Source organism: Gymnoscopelus braueri (genome assembly GCF_963280865.1).
Source record: "Gymnoscopelus braueri genome assembly, chromosome: 15".
NCBI lineage: Eukaryota > Metazoa > Chordata > Actinopteri > Myctophiformes > Myctophidae > Gymnoscopelus > Gymnoscopelus braueri.
This window is the reverse complement of record NC_137620.1, coordinates 48219883-48245896: the sequence shown is the minus strand read 5'-3', so window position 1 is coordinate 48245896 and position 26014 is coordinate 48219883. Positions and strand designations below refer to the sequence as shown.

At 40.4% G+C, this 26014-nt stretch overlaps 2 protein-coding genes across 3 annotated transcripts in view; both read right to left on the bottom strand.

Annotated features, from left to right (window-relative positions):
• LOC308102372 (uncharacterized protein) overlaps positions 1 to 26014 on the bottom strand; it is a 1220233-nt gene that overhangs the window by 845924 nt on the left and 348295 nt on the right. The gene's annotated exons all lie outside the window — the stretch shown is intronic.
• On the bottom strand, positions 7112 to 22897 carry LOC308102373 (NACHT, LRR and PYD domains-containing protein 3-like; the record flags this gene model as incomplete). 2 transcript variants are annotated; one of them, XM_080452058.1, is made up of 9 exons in its annotated part: positions 7112 to 7896; positions 10646 to 10695; positions 13096 to 13248; positions 13328 to 13501; positions 14815 to 14982; positions 16871 to 18854; positions 19865 to 19926; positions 20599 to 20845; positions 22564 to 22897. In XM_080452058.1, 9 exons carry the CDS (start codon positions 22895 to 22897, stop codon positions 7334 to 7336), a joined length of 3735 nt encoding a protein of 1244 aa, XP_080308184.1. In that variant the 3' UTR covers positions 7112 to 7333. The 2 variants fall into 2 exon arrangements, with proteins under 2 accessions (XP_080308184.1, XP_080308185.1); XM_080452059.1 differs by having other exon boundaries at positions 19865 to 19923.

The following is a 26014-nucleotide window of genomic DNA, read 5'->3' as shown; positions in this document are numbered from 1 at the left end:
GGTGACACCTTCGGGGACGGTCCTTTGAGCTATGGGGGTTGGTTTGGATTTGAACTACACCTGTACACAAAAAAAAAAACAGGATCATGTTTATGGGGTCCTAGAATTAATAAAAATAGGATTTTTATCAAAATCGGCGAACTGTCCCTTTTAAGATTTCAGCCCTTGAGCAGGAAACCTGGTTCAAATCCGGGGTAGAAGAGGAAAGTTACATAGTGCAGCTTTAAGCATTCAAAAGTACACATTACAAAGTAGATTTTATTTTTAATATGCTATGCATTGTTATATATATAAACATGTACATTTAGATTAGTTTAGTAGTATTAACACATTGTTATATATATAAACATTTACATTTAGTTTAGTTTAGTAGTATTAACACATTGTTATATATATAAACATTTACATTTAGTTTAGTTTAGTAGTATTAACACATTGTTATAAACACATTTCTGGGCCGGGAATTGAACCTTTTGCTTACTTTGAGTACTGTATTTAAAGAGTACTTAAACACAGTACTCAAGTAAATGTACTCTGTTACTGTCCACCTCTGTTAGTGACACACGCAACACACACACACACACACACACACACACACACACACATACACACACACGCAGACACACACACACACACACACACACACACACACACACACACACACACACACACACACACACACACACACACACACACACACACACACACACACACACACACACACAAACACACACACACACACACACAGGCTGCCCCAGCGTGTCTCATATCTGGCATTGAGGGGTGGGTTCAAAATCTCCGGAGAAATTTTCTGTGAGATCCCATTGGTTCATCGATCTGTCCGTCAGCCCCCGCCCCGCCCCATGCCCCTCCTCCTCCCCAATGTGTAGCATTGAGAGCCTTGACGTCACAACATTTGGAGCGACGCCCACTGCACTCTGGTTGGTTGGGGAAATGAAACACTTCCTATTCCAGTCGCGTTATTTTTTTTTGCAAAATTATAAAATAAAAGCCTGGAGATCGAGGCTTAGTAACATTTAAACAAAGCAGTTTTGATGGATAAATGCAAATGATTAAATCATCAATCATAGATCTCTGCTGTCCGGCAGGAACCAGCTAACTCCAAAATGTTCATTTTCAGTAAATGACGATAACAAAACAAAAAGTGGAGTTAGGAGGTTTTGTTCATCATTGATAAGAACAGCTGAATGGATCTCCAAGCTCACAATGAGGTTGGAGGTCAAAAGGGGGCGGAGCCTGGACTCCGAAAAACAGCTAACTCCCCCTTTGCTGGAGTTAACTGGTTTAGCAGAAAGTTTGAGGATCCAGTGGAGTTAGCTGCTTTTGTCAGAGGCACTTTTTAATACTTTTCATTGGTTCAACCAAAGACATAAAGGATGTTCAATAACACTGATTTATGGAAAAAAAATGCAAAAGCGGAAAAATGGAGTTAGCTGGTTCCTGCCGGACAGCAATGATATGTAGTGTATCGTCACTGTCGGGCAGAAACCTTGTATTTCCATATTTAAACTTCTTATGTTTTTACATAAATTAATGCCCGACTTCAGTGGTTCTCAAACTGGGGTCCGGGGACCCCCAGGGGTCCTTGAGGAGTTACATGACTAACAAATTGAACCAAATGGACCCGTCATAGTATAGATTGGGGTCCCAGAGATACAGTAGCAAATGGAATCAAATGGTGGTCTGTGGCCTATAGTTCTAGTCCCCACAGTGGAATGCAAGTTTTTAGCAACATGGCAGGGTCCATATGAAGTCATTGAAAAGGTTGGGGAAGTCAATTACAAAATACGGCAGCCAGGCAAAAGGAAAGGTGAGCAAATTTATCATGTTAACCTCCTGAAAAAACGGCATGCCCGAGAGGCATTGTTTGCTTGTCTTCCCCCCAGTGAGTGGAAAGAACCTGCCCGGGACGAAGTGCAGTTTGGCCCAGACCTCTCCCCTCACCAACTGCAGCAAACAAAGGAGTTAGTGGGTGGTAATCAGGATGTGTTTTCATCCCTCCCTGGCTACACCCACCTGGTGGAGCATGAAATACGCACTCCACCAGGGGTACCTGTGAACCAAAGACCATATCGGGTGCCGGAGGCCCGGAAGAAGGTAATTGAAGAGGAGGTAAAGAAGATGCTGAAGTTAAATGTAATTGAAAAGTCCCAGAGTGCCTGGTCAAACCCCATCGTGCTCTGTTGTTTCAGAAAATTGAATAAGGATAATTCCTTTTAACAGGACGTTCATGAAAGTCCTTGCGGGCTTGTTTCCAATGAGGGCCTAAGAGTCTTGCTCAGGGACAAATTTCATTTCATCGACACATATGCTGGCGTGGCCTGGAATCGTACCTGGGGCAACCAGGGCCTCTGGCTCCCTAGGCGGGCTCACTAACCACTCAGCTATGGCCGCCCCAAAAAAAATGATGTGTCTGAATTTGATGCATATCCCATGCCTCGTGTGGATGAACTAATTGAAAGCCTTGGCAATGCACGATTCATAACCACACTTGATCTCACAAAGGGGTATTGGCAAGTCCCTATGTCTACAGGATCGAAGGAGAAGACTGCCTTTGCCACACCTAGAGGCTTTTGGCAGTACAGAGTGATGCCATTCGGCCTCTTTGGAGCTCCCGCCACGTTCCAGCGCTTGATGGATCAGGTACTGGCACCCCATAAAGAATATGCGTCTGCTTATCTGGATGATGTTGTGATTCAGAGCCCGGACTGGTAAAGCCATTTGCCCCGGGTACAGAAGGTCCTGGACTCCCTCCGACAAGCAGGCTTGACAGCGAATCCCAAGAAATGTAAGCTGGCCTTCAGTGAGACAAACTACTTGGGCTACACAATCGGGCGGGGCCTTATCAAACCTCAAGAGGCGAAACTTCGTGCCATCCAGGACTGGCCGCTGACAAAGCGTCGCGATGGCGACGCGTTGTGAACTTGTAGATCGGCTATTTTCGCCGTGCGATACCTTCGTACGATAAAGTATAACATACACTGGACTGTTAACGAAATGGGAGTAATTTTACTTTAACACAGGAGGATATTTACAACCTTCTAACCATTGATCAACCGTAAGTCCACCAAATAAGTCAAAATTAACAACATAGTCCATTTTGCATAGCTGTTTGTTCTCCGGTGGCGGCGGTGGGTCAGGCTATGCAGGCTACTGTCTGTTTGTTTTCCTACTGTGGGACAGCGTGACTTCACAGCACAGCTGTGCGCTATATGGTCTAATCAGGTGCGGACTGCAGTGCGGAGTGATTTATTAATGTGATTAGGCCCGTGCTATGATGCTGGTTTGAAGCACGGCTAGAAAGCTATTTCAGCCAATCAGATTGCTTGGTCGGAACTACCTGTTGTATAATATTCTACGTTAGCTGCCCCTCTCACAGACTTAACCACGAAGAAGCACTCCCGTATGGTGAAATGGACCCCAGCCGCTGAAGAAGCGTTTCACAACCTGAAGAGGGCCCTGTGCTCAGAACCTTATAGTCCATGAGCCAGACAAAATTTCATTATCGAAAGAGTGGGCAAAACCATACCTATATTAAATTGTTCATAGGGTCAATACGAATAAATATATGATAACCTCTCCACAGGAGCAGCTTTTACATGGTTATCACACATTTTGTTATTTTCCCCATACGTACATGACAGGTGAAAAAATTACAACATTTAAAAAATAGTTATCATAATGAAATTTTCCTGAGTTGATTACTTACATGAAGAAAATGATTTATCGTATTACAAGTTTTCTGAAATAGTATATTTAAATATGCAAATTAGGCATTACGAAAATATGCCCGAATTTGTATAACTTTCCAGAATCAACATTGGAACATTTGACAAAGCCAGAGTGAACATTCTTATTTCATTTTGTTAAGATGTTTGAGTCAAAGGTTTTTAACGTGGGAATATTCAATATTTGGCTCATTTTTGGAGCTCTGGCTCATGGACTAAATGCCTAATTTGCATATTTAAATATACAATTTCAGAAAACTTGTAATACGATAAATCATTGTCTTCATGCAAGTAATCAACTCAGGAAGTTTCATTATGATAACTCTTTTTAAAATTTTGTCATTTTTTCACCTGTCATGTACGTATGGGGAAAATAACAAAATGTGTGATAACTATGAAAAAGCTGCTCCTGTGGAGAGGTTATCATATATTTATTTACTCGTATTGACCCTATGAACAATTTAATATAGGTTTGGTTTTGCCCACTCTTTCGATAATCATTGCTCAATTTTGGGGCTCTGGCTCATGGACTATTACCTCCCCTGACTTCAGCAAAGAGTTTGTGGTCCAGGCGGATGCCTCTGAGGTGGGTCTGGGTGCGGTGTTGGCCCAGATCAGTGAAGGTGAGGAACACCCTGTTCTTTATTTAAGTCAAAAGTTGGAACCTAGGGAGAAGAATTACTCTACAGTAGAAAAGGAGTGTCTAGCCATTAAATGGTCCCTGGAAACACTCAAGTACTACTTGCTTGGAAGGAAGTTCACCCTGGTGACGGATCATTCAACATTGCAATGGATGGCTACAAACAAGGAGACAAACGGCAGAATAACGAGATGGTTTTTGAGCCTCCAGCCTTTTAACTTCTCTGTCATTCACAGGCCAGGACGTCACCATGGAAACGCAGATGCCCCGTCCCGTCGAGATGCCTTTTGGTACTCATTCGCCCTGCCGAGGACGTCAGGCCCGGGAAGAGGGATGTGTGGCATCACGAGGGGACAGTTGATAGATGGGTGCTATATTCCTACACCCAAAATGGCCGTTGTAGAAAGAACTGCAACTCCCAGGGTGCCTCAGCACACAAACAAGTGTGGGTGTTTGAGGCACCTAATTGAGGCAGGACTGGGAGAGCAAACACACAGGACAGAGACACACAGAGGACAGAGGACTGGATGGAGCTGGACCCCAGGACGGAAAGGGAAGGCTTGTGTTAAGTAACCGTGTGGACTTTGTTTGGACATTATTCTCCCTTTGCGGACATTTATGTTTCCTTTGAAAATGTCCTTATGTGGCCTACCTGAGTTATGTACCTGTGGGAAAATAAACCTACTATCGTTTTCACCCTGGATGTTGCCTGTTTGATTCTGCACTGCCTCACACTAGCCCGCTCCATACCTCTCATGACATTACAACACACACACACACACACACACACACACACACACACACACACACACACACACACACACACACACACACACACACACACGTAGAATATGACTTTTGTCATTTTGTTCTTGTTGTCCAACAATATTGTCATGCTTGTGCAAAATACACTACATTTTCAAATGTATGAAAATCTTTTGAAAATAGCAGATCTACAAGCACACAATGCAACACATTGTGAGCTTGTAGATCGGCTATTTTCAAATGATGTAGAGGGCCACTATATTTACACACTCACTCCAGGGGGCCACATTATACTGTCTGTTTAATGATGTAGAGGACCACTATATTTACACACTCACTCCAGGGGGCCACATTATACTGTCTGTTTAATGATGTAGAGGACCACTATATTTACACACTCACTCCAGGGGGCCACATTACATATACTGTCTGTTTAATGATGTAAAGGGCCACTATATTTACACACTCACTCCAGGGGGCCACATTATACTGTCTGTTTAATGATGTAGAGGGCCACTATATTTCCACACTCACTCCAGGGGGCCACATTACATATACTGTCAGGCAGACACCTCTTATCTCCGTATTTTAACTTTTTAAAATGCCATTTGTAACAATCGGCCTTTTACTTTGAAAGGATAATAATTAACTAAAAGGAAAAACAACAGGATCGGCAGGTGTTTAACTTAGTTACTTTATATTTAAGCCAGACTAAATAACTGACAAATCAATAGCAAACAAATAATACACTTCTGTTCCAAGGGCCTCCAGATCCCTAAATCCACCCCTGGCTGTGAGCTTAAAAATGACAAAAAGCTAATTTATATGGAATTCAAAAAATGTCATATCATGTTGATGTTCTCACAATACAGTAATACAAACGTGTGTGTGTGTGTGTGTGTGCGCGTGTGCGTGTGCGTGTGCGTGTGTGTGTGTGTGTGTGTTATCTCAGTACACTGTAAATAAATGACATCCTAATGTTTGTCTTTCTTGTAGTTTTTATTAACACAATAGTATTAATGAATGTAACATCAGCTCAATGTAGATACAATAGCATTGGTTTCATTTTAATGAAGATAATTAAATGAAATGACATTTTAAAGGTAAAATACAATGATTTACAAAACCCATTTTTAATAGAACTTTACAATATTCATGTTTAAATGTTCTAGACCAGAGATTCTCACACTTTATAGGTGGAGACCCCCCCAAATAATCATATTTGAACTGGAGACCCCCCAAAATAATCATATTTGAACTGGAGACCCCCCAAAATAATCATATTTGAACTGGAGACCCCCCAAAATAATCATATTTGAACTGGGGACCCCTAAAAATAATTATAATTGAACTGGAGACCCCCCACCCTGACAAGCACTTGGAATGGTAGGAGTTGAGGCATTACTTTTAATTAAGCCTCGATCTCCAGGCTTTTATTTTTTTAGTTTTGCTAAAAAATAAAAGCCTGGACCAACCAGTTGATGTTCCGGGTATAGGAAGTGTTTCATTTCTCCAACCAACCAGAGTGCAGTGGGCGTCGCTCCAAATGTTGTGACGTCAGGGCTCTCAATGCTACACATTGGGGAGGAGGAGGGGCTCGAGGCGGGGCGGGGGCTGACGGACAGATCGGTGAACCAATAGGATCCGGAGGATTTTTTAATGGCACTCAATGAGTTAAAAGTCCTTAAATTGTCATTTCACTGTCATCTGGGGACCCCCCAAAAAATCATGTGGGGACCCCCTTGGGGGTCCAGACCCACAGGTTGAGAACCACTGTGCTAGACCAGTGGTTCTCAAAGGGTTTCATGTCAAGGACCCCCATCTGAAAAGACTTTGTACCAGAGACCCCATTTTATACAGGATTCCTTTCTTTGAAAATAGCAGATCTACAAGCTCACAACGCGTCGCGACGCGACTCGTAGTGAGCTTGTAGATCTGCTATTTTCAAAGAGTTCAATGTATATAATTATGGTTAAGGTGGTTACACTGATTTTGATGCTATATACATGAATGTCCCTGAGGACCCCCTGGAACCCCCTCAAGGACCCCTGGGGGTCCCCGGACCCCACATTGAGAACCACTGAATTCATGGATCTATACATCTATACAATATTCATGTTTAAATGTGTTAGACACACAGAGCCCCATCCCCCCACCACACCTGTTCCTGATTATTACATTATGATACATCACCCTGTCTGTCCTCACACAGAGACACAGAGGAGTCAGGGCCAAACCCAAACCCAGCATAGAGAGGTTCAGTGAATGTGTTCTGTAAGGTGTAAAGGTGTGTCAGAGTGTCCTCTAACACTCTGTAAAAAGACAGAGACCCTGCAGAACAGTCTAGATACACTGCTACTCTGTTGGAGGAGTCAGAGGGATCGACAGGAAGGACAGTCTCCTTACTATTGTGTGCGACAGAGTAAATGTTACCATGGTGACCATCTCTACAGCCCAGACTCCAGGACTTGTCATTCGATCCAAGCTCACAGTCCCTACCCTTTCCTTTCCTGTTGATTCCTCTGTAAGTCACTGCTATCTGAACCCCTCCACTCCACTCTACCTCCCAGTAACAGCGTCCAGTCAGACCCTCTGAACACAGAACCTGGGCCGTACTATCAAACCTGTCAGGATGATCAGGAGGATCCTGACTCTCTTCCATCCGTGTCGCCTTCATGTTGTTCTCAGACAGAGAGAGGTCTGGGTTTGATGTGTTTGTGTTCAGAGTGAGATGAGAGAAATCTGATGAGAATAAAAAACACAGTAAATTAAAAACATCATTCACTGAGACACACACACACACACACACACACACACACACACACACACACACACACACACACACACACACACACACACACACACACACACACACACACACACACACACACACACACACACACACACACACACACACACACACACAATAGCAGATGTATAAGCTCACAGCACGGCACAGCTTGTAGATCTGATACTTTTGATGCTTTTGTGTGACGCTGTAGTATGATCAAGTAGGACGTTAACCCTTTCAGACCGGGTAAGAATCTGTGTCTTTTTAGGTTTCTTTGGGCGATTCAAAAATAGAAGATCTACAAGCTCATAGCGCGGCACCGAGTGCCGCGCCATGAGCTTGTAGATCTGCTATTTTTGAAAAATCTTGAAAATTTGAGCAAATCTTTGAATATATATTATATATTATATATATATATATATTTTTTTTCAAAGCAAACATTTGTAACTCAAATCTTTGCTTCTACAAATGTCTTCTAAATCATAACAGGTTTTTGAAAAAAAATAATGTTTCTATAATCAGTGGTTCTCAAACTTTTTCAAGGACCCCCACAATTATATGAACTTTGGCCGCTGACCCCCACCTCAAAATATTTGGTTCCAGGGACCCCCAGAAGTCTTAACAGAGTAAAAAATGTTCGCTATGGAAAAATATATATTCAAAGATGTGAACACATTTTCACGATTTTTCAAAACAATAGCAGATCTACAAGCTCGTCGCGCGGCACTCTAGATCTGCTATTTTTGAATAGCCAAAGAAATGTAAAATGACAGAGATGCGTTCTCGGTCTGAAAGGGTTAACTTAGGTAAAAAGTCATAAAGTTATAATATGGAGATCAGAGGTTTTAGACGTTTGTGAAAAAGCTGTTTCTAAATATAAAGATAAATGTAAAATGACACAGAGATGCTTTCCAGGTCTGAATGGGTTCATTAGCCAACGTGTAGAATATGGAAAACAAGGGGTTAAAATGAGTGTGATGCTGTATTAATACATTTAGCTGGGGACCCCCTGGAACCCCCCCAAGGACCCCTGGGGGTCCCCGGACCCCACTTTGTGAACCCTTAACCACTTTAACCCTTCATGGACCGGAGTCTCCCAGGGCTCTATATTTGGTCTGCTCAGTTTTTTCCCGCCACACTCCAAATCTCTGTCGAAAATAGCAGATCTACAAGCTCACAATGCATCGCAGCATGAAGCGTTGTGAGCTTGTAGATCTGCTATTTCTGATGAATGTTCACGTATTAAGACATGGCCAACATTGGGATGCAGGGGTTTAAGTGGTTAATGGTTCAAATACGGTTCTTTGAGGAACCATGTGTGGTTGTGAGCTTGTAGATCTGATATTTTTCAGGGAACATATTTGGTGTAGAGGGAAAAAGAGCCCTGAGGAACTCCAGTCAGTGAAGTGGGTTTAAGTATTTAACATACAAAATAAAAATAATTAAATAATGTTTTATTAAGCTCATAGCGCGGCACCGAGTGCCGCGCTATGAGCTTGTAGATCTGCTATTTTGAAAAAAAAACTTAACATGTGTGCAAATCTTTGAATATATATGTATCTTTAAAGTGAACATTTTTAACTCAAATATTTGCTTCTGGGGGTCCCTGGAACTAAATATTTTGAGAAGGGGGTCCACGGCCAAATACATATAATGTTGGGGGTCCTTGATATGAAAAGGTTTGAGAACCAGGATTTGGAAGACATTTTGTAGAATCAGCCTCAGGTCTTAATGGGTTAACCACTTAAGCTCTATTTCAAATATAGTGAAAATATCAGATCTACAAGCTCACAACGCATCACACAGCGGCATGTTGTGAGCTTGTAGATCTGATATTTTCACTATATTTAAAAAGTTCTGTTTTTATGCATTTCTTTTTGGTTTATTAGTACTTTTCAAAACTAGAGTATTTACTTGAGTAAATACTTTGTCCACCACTGGTTTTCAGGACAGGGAATATTATCATTAAAAAATATTATTAGCAAAGATTTGAGTTTAAAATGTTCACTTTATATGAACAAAATCACTACATTCTAGGGGAGTTGCAGTGGTGGAAAAAGTACTCAAATGTTTTACCTAAGTAAAAGTATCAATACTGCAATGTAGAAATAACCTGTTACAAGTAAAAGTCCGGATTTTAAAATTGACTTGAGTAAAAGTACAAAAGTATTGATATCAAAATGTACTTAAAGAACCAAAAGTAAAAGTACTCATCATGCAGAATGCCCAATTTTCAAATGTATGAAATGTATAAAAAATATTTTGAAAATAGCAGATCTACAAGCTCACAATGCGTCGCATCACAACGCATGAGCTTGTGGATCGACTATTTTCAAATGGCCGAAATGTATATAGGGCTGAAGTGTATGTTTTGTAATAATAATCTGCATCTACAAAGTAACTAGTAACTAAAGTTTTCAAATAATTGTAGTGGAGTAAAAGTATAATATTTGCCTCTGAGATGTAGTGGAGTAGAAGTAAATGTACTGACAATTGGAAATACTCCAGTGAAGTAGAAAAAAATAAAATAAAAAAAACTCAAAATTGTACTCAAGTACAGTACTTGAGTAAATGTACTTAGTTAGTTGACTACAGGGAGGGAGGGGCCAACGGAGTATAAAACAATGTATAACATGTTAATGTGACAGACAGACAGACAGACAGACAGACAGACAGACAGACAGACAGACAGACACTCACATCTTGTCAGGAGTTGAGGTTTAATCCAGTGTTCTCCTCCATGATTCACACTGTAGGAAGTAGAACAACAATGAATAGTGTTTATCACTAGCAGGCTTGATTACTGTAATGCTCTCCTGTCTGGTCTTACATAATAAACTATAGGTCTGTTACAACTTGTCCAGAACGCAGCAGCTCGTGTGTTGACAAAGACCAAACACAGACACACATTACACCTATTTTAAAGTCCCTGCATTGGCTGCCTGTCAGTTTTAGAATAGATTTTAAGATCCTTTTAGTGGTGTTGAAGTCATTTAATGGGAATGCACCTTCCTACTTGTCAGCAATGCTTCCTCAGTACGTGCCCGGCAGGGCCCTTAGATCCTCTAGCGCTGGTCTCCTACACATTCTACAGACTAAAACTAAAAAGTATGGAGGAGCAGCTTTTAGCTATTATGGTCCCACGCTTTGGAACAGCCTGCCGGGGATCTGAGGGTCTCTGAATCTGAATCTATGGACATTTTTATAATAAATCTTATATATAACACATCTTTTTAGCATTGATTTTACTTAGATTGCTGCATTTCTCTTCTGTTTTACTTGTTCTTTTAAAAATGTATTTTAAGTCTTTAACTTTATTTTTCCTGTGAAGCACATTGAACTGCACTTGTTGTGTGAATTGTGCTTTATAAATAAAGCTTGACTGATTGATTGAATCAATGTCTAATTGTCTCCACTACCTGACATTATTATTAGTATTGTTATTGTTAGTATTAGTATTAGTAAGTATTAGTATTAGTATTAGTATTGTTAGTTTTATTATCATTATTATTATGTACACCACAGTGTTTCTCCTAACATTATGTTGACCAGGCAGCCCGTCAAGCCCAGCTTGGAGGAGAGGGTTTAGAAATGTGTTTAGTTTTTACATTTATAAAGTGTATTTTCATTCTCCTACCATAGAATGATGAAATGATCTAAATTACTAACATATCTAATATACTAATATATCTAATATACTAATAGTACTAATACTACTAATACTACTAACAGTACTAATATACTTTTAATATCTAAAAGTGTGATTTATTTTTTCAAAGACAGCTGATATGAAGAGGATGTAATTATAGTTTCTGTCTCGAGGTAAAATGAAAATAGCAGATCTACAAACTCACAACACATTGCATAGTGGTCCGTTGTGAACTTGTAGATCTGCTATTTTCATGCTATATTTTTTTAACATTTCTGAAAAATCTTTGCATTTCTTTATCATGTCAAAATGTTTACTTTTGAATACTTAAGTATTTAACTCATTCACTGCCAAGGACGACTTTTACGACTTTTTCCCCCAAAGGCCAACAGTACCATGGACTTTTTTTTTGTATTTACACTAGATGGCGCTCTTCACTAACACATGAGTGTCCTTTTCATCCCCAGATGCACACAGAACCAGGAGATCACGTGATCCAAAGATGTACTGCTCCATTCACTTCCTGGTTAACGTATTTGGGAAATGGCCTGTATCTCGCCTCCTATGTCTTACTTTGTATTTTTGATAAAACATGCTTTTCAACGGCCTATAACAAGCTAACGGGGGGTCGCCATGACATTTTTTGTTTTCTTTGCGGAAGCACAGTGAAATCCCCCGTGATTACCAATGATCAGGGGATCCAGCATACTGGAGATAAATATTCTGTGAATACTTGAAAAGGTAAGTCAGTGGCTGCACGCAGCCAGAAATAAGTCTGGCAGTGAATGGCAGTTAATACAGTATTTATATACAGATAAAGGGTTATAGTCTCCGCCCCCTGTCCGTCCGTGTGTCCGTCAGTGTGTGTGTGTGTAGGTCTGTCTGTGAGCAGCTAATCTCCAGCACCGTTGGACCGATCAACATGAAACTGTGTGTTATATATACACATACTCCTTGGAGGCTGTAAAAACCTCTGCCCCACATTTCTCTCATCGGCCTGTTGTATCTACTGCCAGGTGGTAGATTTGTGCAAAACACTTTTATTTATATTATTCCTACACATTTTGTCCAAACACATTACCTCCATTGTCATGTGATCCAAGACAGATCTGTCAGATTTTTCACTTTCCATCCTGATTGGCTAAGATTGGCTTCTAAAGTGTGTAGGAGTGGCACGTTTTGAACAAAATGCCTCAAATCATGAACGCAGCGTTAAATGCTGTGAAAAATTGCTGGCCCACAATAAGCTACTATTCATAGATTTAATATACAGTGGTAATGTCCTATATATGATCCATTGATCCCGTTGATTACTAGTTGATAATCCCGTGGGGTCACATATAAAGAAGGGATGGAAGGATGAGGATTGTTGTGGTGGACATTGGACTTTATGGGTGAAGCACCCCCTCCCACCTGCACATTGGTTGGCCTGGTCAGCCAGTTAAACATTGTAAGGTAAACACTGCACTAACCAACATGGACACAGTCCAAGTCTACTCACTTGAGAGTCTCCAGTGCAGCAGAGAGCTTCTTCAGACCAGCATCTCCTATGTGGCTGAAGTTCAAGTCCAGCTGTTTCAGATGGGAGGGGTTGAAGGTCAGAGCTGAAGCCAGAGAAGAACAGCCTTCCTCTGTGACCCCACAGCCTGACAACCTGCAGAGAAATACATATTTAACAAACTGCTGTTGATGTTCAAGTAGAGATCCACACAGAGAGAAAACACATTATTTACCTCAGGATCTGCAGTCTACAATGTGGACTCTTCAGTACAGCAGAGAGCTGGTCCAGTTGTGATTCCTGCAGGCTGATGAAACTGAGATCCAATTCTCTCAAATGGGAAAGATTAGAGCTGAGAGCTGAGGCCAGAACGTCAAATCCTGTCTGTGTGATGTTACAGCCAGCAAGTCTGTAATTACAGAATAAATATCTGGATTGATTATCAGAGTTTTGGAGTAAAGACCCAAGAGATGGAAAGAGCAGAAATAATGTGAAGTAAATCATCTTGATCTGCATCACTTCTTGGAAAGTGCAACGAAACCTATTCAGAAACGAGATAGTAATACTAGGCAACTAGATAAGGATAATATACTGTATCGTGTGTGTGTGTGTGTGTGTGTGTGTGTGTGTGTGTGTGTGTGTGTGTGTGTGTGTGTGTGGTAAAAAGTAATTTTCTTTTCTGTTTCTAGACATGAAACGGCGTAAAGTCCCTCTGGGCAAGGGAGGAGGAGCAAAGTTTCTAGGGGTAATGTAATGGATGCTCAACATATTTTAAAGGTATCATGACATTCATGTTTACACCACATTCAGAGTCTTTGTCTTGGTCCTTCAAACGTGTACAAAACATTTTAACTGAAAATTCCACTCCAGTGATTCACTGTAGGTGTTTTTGTCTCACATTTCTAAAGCCTTTTCAACTGCAATGAAAAAAGAAATCTTTGCCTGCGGGTGTCGCTGGTGAGGGATTTTGCCTGTCAATCATCGCCTCTGCTCCGCCCCCCCCAAAGGAAAGGATAGGGGAGGGGAGGGGCGAGGAGGAGAGTGGGCGGGATTAATCGACTGTGACCTCACTGCCGAAGGGCCAAGGTCAGATTACTTTTCAGCCTAATTATTCAGAAAACCCCAGACCACAGAAAATCCACTGAATGTTCAAAGTTCAAATTTTTGGGGTGTAATTGAGGTCATAAAACTCCCAAAAAAACATTAAAAATAAAAAAAGTGAAAATGAATGTCATCGAACCTTTAAGAAGTTCTTGTTGTTTGAATTTATGGTATTAATAGTTGGCATTAATAATATAGTTACACATAATATAAAAAACCAGGGGATGATCTAACACATCCAACAACTCATAGTGTAATCACAAGTAGTCATGTTTTAAATCTGTAATACTGTAATCACTGTACACTGTGCTGGTGCTGGTGGGCTGGAGAACCAGCAATCCATCAGTCTGTGTTTACACCAGTTTGACACTCAATGATTGTGTAACTGGACCTGATAATTCCCTATAGCAGCCACGATGGATCACATACTACAGTTACTGTACCGTATCATTGTGATGTGATGCAAGAGTGCAGACTAGCCAACACAAAGTCGGACCGTATCATGATTCTAGTCAGTGTGGGATACCATGATGTCAACTTTATTCACACTCTTATTATTATAATCAATCAATACATAATACAACAGAACTAATTGAAAGAATGCTGGTTAATTAATCTGACCTTAGTATCTCCAGTCTACAATGTGGACTTTTCAATCCAGCGAAGATGGATGAATCATCATTTATGTCATTATAGCTGAGGTCCAATTCTCTTAGAGGTGAAGGATTAGAGCTGAGAGCTGAAGACACAATCTCAAAGTCTCGCTCTCGGAGTTGACAGCCAACAAATCTGTAAATGTAGAATATGTAAAATCAGAGATTATCAACACAGATTAGATCATGTTCAAGGAAATTAACTAAGACAATGTACTGTATATCTAGTTAACCAGATATTAACAGGTCATATACGAACAGGGAACCAGACAACATAAAAGTGAAAGACAGATCATCTGTATAATACAGTGTGTAACTTTGCATGGATCTTTGAATTAACTTAGTCATCACATTGTATTTATTTGTATTCTTTTTTTTTTTTTTTTACTTTTTCTCCCACAGATTGTGTCCAAAATCTCCCAGAAATAGGTACACATGGTGTGTATTGTCTGCCACAGCATTTATGGTCAATTATATATGTTTAGCCATGATAGGAATGGGATTTAAGAATCATGATAATGTTGCATAGTCAATCAGTCTGTCTGTCCAACAACATATATTAAAAAATACAGGCAATGCAACTGCATGTTCCCCAGAGGATGACCCCTAGTGATGACCAAATCAAATGTCCATCACCATTAGTGATGTCTCGCTTGACATAAAACAAACATAAACATGAAACGTATCGATCACACTATTAGTGATGTCTGTATTGCCATAAACGTATCAAACACATCCGTGCTCTAAGGCTGACAAAAACTTACTTATGAAGTGACATCACAGCCTTTCCTCTAGCGCCACACTTTGGCCAAAAGGGACTTAAGTAGAGTTTTTGTTTTATATTCACATACATGTCACATTAAAGTTTTTCTGTTGTTCACAATATGGATGAATTGTTAAGTGAATATTCAATATAAACCCTGGTGCTGATAATATTTTCTCTTCTTAATTTTTAGCCCCACTAATAAAGTACTTTAGTGCAAATAAAATGTACTCTACCATTCGGTCACTTGCACAACTTTTTAATGTTTAGCCCCACTAATGAAAGTGCTGAGGACGATATTAAAGTGAGGCTAAACTACTTTAGTCTGGTTGGGTGTACCTAGGTCTTTTAGACTCTGTTTTACCCGGCTTTAATAGGACTAGTCTTTATTTACACTAGGCATGTACCAGTATACTGTATTACGGTATTACCGCGGTATAAACAGCCACGGTATTGATACCGTGAGATTTACGAGCTGAGGCCCAGACCACTGGCACAGGTAAAATAAGTAGTACGGCAGTGTTGTCCCAAAGGGAAGATCTACAAGTCTCTTCATCGTCACATCGCAATGCATTGCAGTGGCGTCCACCCACAACAGTTTACACACCCCTCTGATTGATTGACTATACTAGACCATACCCGTGGGGGGATATGCGCACATGATCTGGCAACCTGGGAGCCAGCGAACACAAAAACGCAAATAAACAGCTCAGACTTTGTGTAATCGGAAAACAGGCTTCGCTGTTAGGTGCACATGGTAATGGTTAATGGTTGTGTGCAAATTCAGATCAATTGCTCCAACCACTGAGGAGAAACGGGCAGAACAATTTTGGCCTCACCACTACACCACGCACTACAGAGGTTTGTCAAATTATAGGAGGATATTGTTTAAACCCATAATTATTTTGTATCAGATATGTATAAATGAATAACAATATGCTTTAAAATCCTAACTTGAGATTTTACTCAATTCATAGTGTGTCAAGGTAGTTTCATTTTGGCAAACATGCCTTATAAATATTAATGATTAAAACACAAAAAAAACATATTTATGCTGTATATACCGTCCTACATACCGTACCGTAATGTAAAATTCCATACAGCCTAATTTGCACATACACACAATACACAACCAGTCACTATTTGAGACCTGATTATCATTGGATATTTTATGTTAACTACTTATGTTCTACTTATAGTTTTAGGTGTGACGGTAGATTGATTCTCTTCTAATACGTTTTCTATTCACATGACTACTAACCGAGCCTTTCTGCTGTTCCTCACAGCCGGGATGAGTCTACATTTCCCCCATGGTGTTGCGTTGTATTTGTCCAGGTCCAACTCATCCAGAACCTCCTCTGACGTCTGCAGCATGAAGGCCAGAGCTGAACACTGGCTCTCAGACAGTTCTGTCTTTGATCTGTCCCCTGACTTCAGGTACTGTTGGATCTCCTGATGTACTGAGGTGTCGTTCATCTCCATCAAACAGTGGAAGATGTTGATACATCTATCAGCAGAGAGAGAAGCATCCTCTTTTCCCATCTTCTTCAGGTTGTTGACTACTTTCTGGATGCTCTCTGGACTGTTCACTGTCTGACCCAGCAGGCCTCCTAACAGACTCTGGTTGGACTCCAGTGACAGGCCATGAAGGAAGCGGACAAAGAGGTCCAGGTGACCATTCTCACTCTCTAGGGCTTTTTCCATGACACTCTGCAGGAAATCATCCAAGGATCTGACACTGCCTCCCAGGAATGTCTTCAGTATCTTCCTGTTCTTCTGTGTGAAACAGTGGAACAGGTAGACTGCAGCCAGAAACTCCTGAATGCTCAGATGAACAAAGCTATAGACACTTCTCTGGGAATTCACATTCTCTCCTTTGAAGATCTCTGTGCACATTCCTGAGTACAGTGAGGCTTCTTTCACATCAAGATGACACTTTTCCAGGTCTTCTTGGTAGAAAATGATGCTACCTTTCTCCAGATGTTCAAACGCCAGCCTTCCCAGTTTCAGAAGAACTTCCCTGTCAGTCTTCATGAGCTGCTGTTGATCCTTCCTCTTTGAGAGAGAGAAATAATGAAAGAGTGGCCGAAGAGAGATCTTTGGTTTATTTCCCCGTCCCTTTGCTTCATGTTTTCCTTCATGTGTCTCTTCATACTTCTGCTTCTTCCTCTTTGTCTGGACCATCAGGAAGGAGCAGTACATCTCAGTCTGGGTCTTGGGCAGCTGGCCTGTCTCGTCTCTCAGAATGTCATGGAGAACGGTGGCAGTGATCCAACAGAAGACTGGGATTTCACACATGATGTGGAGGCTCATTGATGTTTTAATGTGTAAGATGATTCTGCTGGCCAGCTTATCATCACTGAATCTCTTCCTGAAGTACTCCTCCTTCATGGCATCATTGAACCCTTTCACCTCCATCAACATGTCAACAAACTCAGAAGGGATCTGTTTGGCTGCAGCAGGGCGGGTGGTTATCCAGATGTGAGCACAGCGAAACAGTTTCCCTTTCATGAGGTTTACTAGAAGCTCTTCCAGTGGGACGGGTCGGGAGAAGTCGTCAGCGCAGTCATGGTTAGACTTGTTAGTCTCGAAGTGCAGCGGAATGATGCTTTCATCTAAACCATCAAATACAAACAGAAGTTTGAAGAGGCTCTTGTTGTAATTTGTGATTCCTGACTTCCGCAGCTCGGTGAAGATGTAATTAAGATCTTCTTCTGGGATACATTTGGTTGCATCAATGCATTCGTGAATTAGCTGTGCTAAACTGAACTTTCGTCCACGCAGTAAATTTAGGTGGCGGAATTGGAACACAAATGTGAGGTGAGGATGTTGATGTTTTTTCTTTGCCCAGTCAGAGACAAACTTGTGTACGAGAAAGGTTTTGCCAACTCCTGCAATACCAATGGACATCACTGTTCTGATGCGTCTGTCTTCTCCAGAAGGGTGTTTAAAGATGTCACTGAGTTGGATCTCCTGCCCTGCTTTCTTCATCACCATTTCACTCTGAGGGATCTCCTGCCATGCTTTCTTCCTCTCCATCTGTCTGACCTCATGCTCACAGCTGATCTCTGTGTCGTCCACATGTAGGATGCTGACATGTGTGTAGCAATCTTCAAAATCCTTCTTATCTGACCGTTGGACTGACCCTTCAGGTAAACATGTGAATGGGTCCTCAACATTTGTTTGGAGCTTGTTTTGGTAGAATTCAATAAGCTTTGCATCCTCTTGTGTTTTCACCGCCAAATCTGTAATAATGAAACATGTAACACTTGAATCTAAATGTGAAATCTACAATTCTATTGCTGATAAAAAGGCATGATAAAATCCTGATCTGTTTGATTACTTTGATATTCAAATTAAGCTCAAGTTTAGCATCTATCAATGTTCAGCTCAACAAGTGTCCCAAATGTGAAGCAGCTGATTAGGTAATATAATGAATAATCAGGTTTAATCCATGATTATGTGTAAAATTATACTAACTGTTCTATATAATCCATCAGTTATAATGTAACAGCACAATAAAACATGAACTATACTCTACTAGAACAAGTCAATGTTAAGTGTCATACACCAATCTTTATATCCTACTATATTCTGTAGCTGACAGCAGCATGAAACCATGAAAACCATGTCTTGATTTTCTCAGCCCTCCCTTTACTCTTTACTCACTAGCAACTACAGTAGATCTGCTTTTTGTTTTATTTTGGTCTGAGACCTCTCCTTACTAGACATATAATATAAATGTACCTCTCCTTACTAGACATATAATATAAATGTACCTCTCCTTACTAGACATATAATATAAATGTACCATGAGACCTCTCCTTACTAGACATATAATATAAATGTACCATGAGACCTCTCCTTACTAGACATATAATATAAATGTACCATGAGACCTCTCCTTACTAGACATATAATAATGTACCATGAGACCTCTCCTTACTAGACATATAATATAAATGTACAATGAGACCTCTCCTTACTAGACATATAATATAAGTATCTCTAGTATAGAAGTGAGGCCGGGATGCAGACCTTCTGTTTCCCAGAAGGCCTCTCTACTCATTAAGCTACGGCAGCCCACTGATACAATGTGGATTGTGTGAACATGGCCTCATCCAGAATTATAAAAGAAGAATGCATACTATCTCAGAATACTGAGTTTGTGTCTCAACAATATGAATATTTTTGAATATGAGGGAAAAAAAAGAATCTTAATGGTGACAAGCCTGTGTTGAGGCACAACACTCACCTGAGACAGATGATGCAGCTGCTCTTTCAGGTTGTGTTGAATGAGAAGGCTGAGCATCCCTGCTGTGAAATGTAAAACGCTTGTCATACTAACTCTATATAGATCTACCAGTCCTATATAAATAACACACACACACACACACACACACACACACACACACACACACACACACACACACACACACACACACACACACACACACACACACACACACACACACACACACACACACACACACACACACACACACACACACACACACACACACACACACGTATATAAATCTACCAATAATATAAAAAACTCTCAATATAAATCTACCAGTCCTATATAAATACTATATGACCCTATAGCACCTAACATCTGTCAGTAGTTAGTTAAGTAATTAACTTATATTCAAAGATAAAGTAACTTGATTATGCATTAGAATTCAATGTAAATTGAGTGCCTTTTGGCACTCTGGCATACAGTAGTATGCAGTATACAGATAATGAACAAAGTGAACATGCATGTATTAGAGAAGACATGTTTTTGTCTCTTGAAGATCACCTCACTTAGAGCTCATGTTATGTTTGCACCACAACAATAAAAACAAAAACAACTGCATCTCTTAGACATGAAGAGGATACATGATGATTCATATGAACACTGAAAGCATCATGGCCTGAAAAGGTACCTTCTAATATGTTCTACTAATGCAATGTTTGGACTGAATGTACATGAAAATTACTTACAGCTCATTGAGAAGTAACTTCTCATGTTCCTCAAGACCTTTGTAGAAAATGTCTTTGGCTTTGTTGGAGTTCAGGAATGGATAGAGTTCCCTGATCTTCTCCTGGGTGGTGGACTTAGACCTCACATTACTGTAGCCCTCATGGGTGATGGCACCCTCAGCACGGAGCAGATCTAGGATGGGATCCACCATCTTCACTCTCTGAATCAGGTCAGGCTGGTGTTGGTCGACAAAGTGTTTCTCTGAAGCTAAGAGGAATGAAAACAGATTTGTTGGTGACAGTGTTTTCTTATGATCAGCTTGTAACATTATATAATTATATGCTATGATGCTTTATAACAAGAAGCATAACATGTTATGAAGCATTTAATCACTGACTTCCGGTTGATGCCTACCCTCATTACAAACGACTGATGTTGTCCACACGTTGTGGACAACCACGCGCGCGCGCCCGCGCGAAGCGCACGCATTTTTTTTGGCGGTTTTGTGCGGGAGTTTTTTTATACTTTATTTCGGTTTTAGGGTTAGGGTTGTTAGGGTTATTTAATTCTTTTTTTTGGGAGTTTTTTTGATACTTTAATTCGGTTTTAGGGTTAGGGTTGTTAGGGTTATTTAATTATTTTTGGGGAGCCAGCCCCCCAAACTCCTGAAATGCATAGAAATCTATGAAATCTAAATAAAAAAATCCATGAAATTTATATTAATTATATTGAATTATTATATATTAATTATATTATTTATGTATTTATTAACTGTTAATCCATTATGAAGAATTCCGTTTTCCAGATGGGCATAACAACATAAGAGCTATTCTTTAAATGGGCACACTATGTAATTATATTGATTAATAAAAAAACATTTTTATATATATTATGCACTTATAAAAATGACTGAATATATAAAATTCTTTTTTTTTAATTATTATTTTTTTGGGTGGGCACAACAGCCAGGTGGGTGGGCCCAGGCCTACCTATGCCCACCCGTGGCTACGCCCCTGCGCTCCACACGTACTAGACTCTTCTCTCTCCTCTAAAACACCCTGGACAACGCTCCACACGTACTAGACTCTTCTCTCTTCTCTAAAACACCCTGGACAACGCTCCACACGTACTAGACTCTTCTCTCTTCTCTAAAACACCCTGGACAACGCTCCACACGTACTAGACTCTTCTCTCTTCTCTAAAACACCCTGGACAACGCTCCACACGTACTAGACTCTTCTCTCTTCTCTAAAACACACTGGACAACGCTCCACACGTCCTAGACTCTTCTCTCTTCTCTAAAACACCCTGGACAACGCTCCACACGTCCTAGACTCTTCTCTCTTCTCTAAAACACCCTGGACAACGCTCCACACGTCCTAGACTCTTCTCTCTTCTCTAAAACACCCTGGACAACGCTCCACACGTCCTAGACTCTTCTCTCTTCTCTAAAACACCCTGGACAACGCTCCACACGTCCTAGACTCTTCTCCCTTCCCTAACAAAACACCCATGAAACATGCATATAGACTTTCTGGGGAGGATTACTAATCAACATCACAAAGTTATTTGCTGGTACACTATGTTTACCTGCCATGATTGATTGATTGAATACTTTATTAGCAGTTTGAAAAAAAAAGCACAGGTCTGTTAAGAGGATTTTAAACCCAAGAAAGCCTATGGCTAGTTTCCATTGGGGTCCTTTTTACTCAATTCATCGAAACATTTATGACAAACAAATATACACTACTATGCAAAACATCATATGAACAGTTAGAAAACATAAACAAAACTATGTACAGTAAACAGTTTGAGGGGGGGGGGGTGCTAGGCTTTGACTTTTACAGGGGCCAGTTTCAAATTGCAGCCAACTGTAAGTGCTCTTTTAGAGCGGTTTTGAAGGAGAGTAGGGATTCACACTCCTTTATGTCTATTGGTAGGGCATTCCACATTTTTGTGGGATAGTAAGAGAACACAAAACCTACCGAAGGATTTGAAGACAGGACCAGGGTTGAGCTCAATGTCTCCTGAAAGTAGTAGATACAGAAAGATCATACACCTTCGATCCAGCCGACCATTCGGGGGTTTATTCTTACGATCCGGGTTTGAGGTCAACGTGGAGTATATCGCCGCAGCACCAAAACCAAGATGTTTCCGCTCCGTACCGGTGTGCAGGTAGAAATCGTTATGGGATTCCTGCTTTTCAAGTACATTTTTCTCCATCTCCATCTGGTGTAAATTCCGTGGAGAATTAAGGTACGAATCCGTAATCCACAGGAGGACGAGAAGAAAATGTGGGAAAATCTTGCGACCGCCCATGTTGACGCCGGATGTCTGTCAGTGGTCCTGGTCGGTGGACGTGGAACTTTGATTGTTGAATTTAAGTCAGTGTTTCTATTGGCTGGTCAGATGAAGTGGTGATAATCAAATTGTTTCTATTGGCTGGTCAGATGAAGAGGTGAGCTGGGGGGAGACAGAGACATGGTCAAACAGAATGTCTGCACATAAACAACAACTGATCATGTCTGCATGTCACTACATCATTAGATCATCATTGATCAGGTCTACATGTCACTACATCGTTAGATCATCATTGATCATGTCTACATGTCACTACATCATTAGATCATTATTGATCATGTCTACATGTCACTACATCATTAGATCATCATTGATCATGTCTACATGTCACTACATCATTAGATCATCATTGATCATGTCTGCATGTCACTACATCATTAGATCATCATTGATCATGTCTACATGTCACTACATCATTAGATCATCATTGATCATGTCTACATGTCACTACATCATTAGATCATCATTGATCATGTCTAAATGTCACTACATCATTAGATCATCATTGATCATGTCTACATGTCACTACATCATTAGATCATTGATCATGTCTACATGTCACTACATCATTAGATCATTGATCATGTCTACATGTCACTACATCATTAGATCATCATTGATCATGTCTACATGTCATTACATCATTAGATCATTGATCATGTCTACATGTCACTACATCATTAGATCATTGATCATGTCTACATGTCACTACATCATTAGATCATCATTGATCATGTCTACATGTCACTACATCATTAGATCATCATTGATCATGTCTACATGTCACTACATCATTAGATCATCATTGATCATGTCTACATGTCACTACATCATTAGATCATCATTGATCATGTCTACATGTCACTACATCATTAGATCATCATTGATCATGTCTACATGTCACTACATCATTAGATCATCATTGATCATGTCTACATGTCTCTACATCATTAGAAGACAATGTGAGGGTTGTGCCCCGGTAGTTCACCTGGTAGAGAACGTACCACAGCCGGCCGTGGTTCAAATCCCACCCCAGGCTCCTTGCTGCAGGGAATCCTCTCTGTCTCTGCTCTTTGTCACTGTTAAAATAAAGCAGAAAATACCAAAAGATTATCTTTAGAAAGACAATATTATGAAAGAATATTACTGCTAGTAGTAGTTGAAGTCAAATCAATCAAATCATTAACGCAGCGTCCTATTGCCAAGAAACTTTGCAAAAACATCCCCACTAAGCCAAGGAAGACATTCCACTCAACATTTTCCAAAATGGCCTCATGGTGGCGCTATAACACGTTTTGGCCTATAGCTCTTTAACACTTGAATGACCGCAGTCAGACCATCCCCTACACAGTCTAACTTCAGATAAAAATTACGTTTTTTTCTTGCTATTCCATTGGCCACTGTCTCCCCTCTGAGCTCCAGACAAGCTGACACCTTCTCCCGCGCACAGCGGGAGAAGGTGGGGGGGGGAACCATTGTCTTTTCAAATATCTATTAACATTTTAATCCCACTCAGCTTACATGTTGGCTACAGTGACTATGTTTCATTTGGTTTAGACTACAGGCAGAAAAATAATAATATAGGCTAAGTGGGAACATGAATGTGTAACTTGGAATGGTAACTGCAGATCCTGTATGTAAAATATTTATGACAAAAACATATAAAACAGCGCGATCGCTTCAGCGGTACATGGATAGCCTATATGAATGATTATGGCCAAAAAATGATTCACTGGTAGCGTAAACAATATGTACTTAAAGCCGTACCTGGAAAGTAAAAAAAAAACGTCACTACCGTCACGATCCGCGGCGATACCGCTGATCGTTTCTCTTAGCCAGTGGAGCTTTAGTTACCATGAGCTCTGTCAAATCCTATAATGCCATAAAAACAGCGTGATATTCCTTTTTGTTACTAGCGGTAGTTCCGGGACAAACAGGAAACCGGTGCATTTCCGTTTCCGTTTTCCGGCCAGATGACGTCATTTTCACGGGAAAGACGCCCCTGTCCACTTTCAATAGAAAACATGTTTATAAAAGGCTTTTGGGGGTGAAATTCATGGAATGGGTGTTGTGAAACATTTGCCACTCACAAAAGATATACAATTTAACTAGTTTAAAAAAAAAAGTTACCTAGTATAACTTTAAGTTACACAGATTAACTTTTCAAGTTAAATGTATGCTGCTGTCTGAAGCCCTGTGCCCATACGCGCATGAAGTCCATGACGCATCACCGTCAAAGACAGACCTACTAAACAGGTCCAACAGCCACGTCCGCATACTTCACAGATGATTAGTGTTGCCAGATTGTGAGAGAAATAAGCAGCCATGTCTATGAAAACAAGCCCAAAACAAGCGACTAATAGGCCACATGACCTACAGTATATACATACATATATATATAGAGAGAGAAAATAGCCGATCGACAAGCTCACAACACGTCTTCATAGAAAGACTTAATAGAAAAACAAGCCCAAAGTCGCGTATAATAAGCAGACATGGCAACACTGCCTGTCGTGTGTGTGTGTGTGTGTGTGTGTGAGAGAGAGAGAGACATACTCAAGATCAAGATAATCCACTTCAAAACCTCAAAACCTCAAAACCAGTCAGGCTGACCGCTTAGACCAGTGGCGTCAGTTCAGCAAAAGCCAAGGTATGGCGTTTAGGGGCAATTTTTTTTGTGGTTATTTGCGTCGGGTGTCGTGTTAACCACATATTAAAATCTGCTGGTTTGCTCTTCTTAACAAAACAAAAATAAACTCCCAATGAATTCATGGATTTATTTTTAAAAGTACTTTTTTTCCTTTTCCCTGGAGCCAGGGTATGGCAGCTGCAATACTCTGCCATACCCAATAATACTAATACTCTGCCATGCCCAATAATACTAATACTCTGCCATACCCAATAATACTAATACTCTGCCATACCCAATAATACTAATACTCTGCCATACCCAATAATACTAATACTCTGCCATACCCAATAATACTAATACTCTGCCATACCCAATAATACTAATACTCTGCCATACCCAATAATACTAATACTCTGCCATACCCAATAATACTAATACTCTGC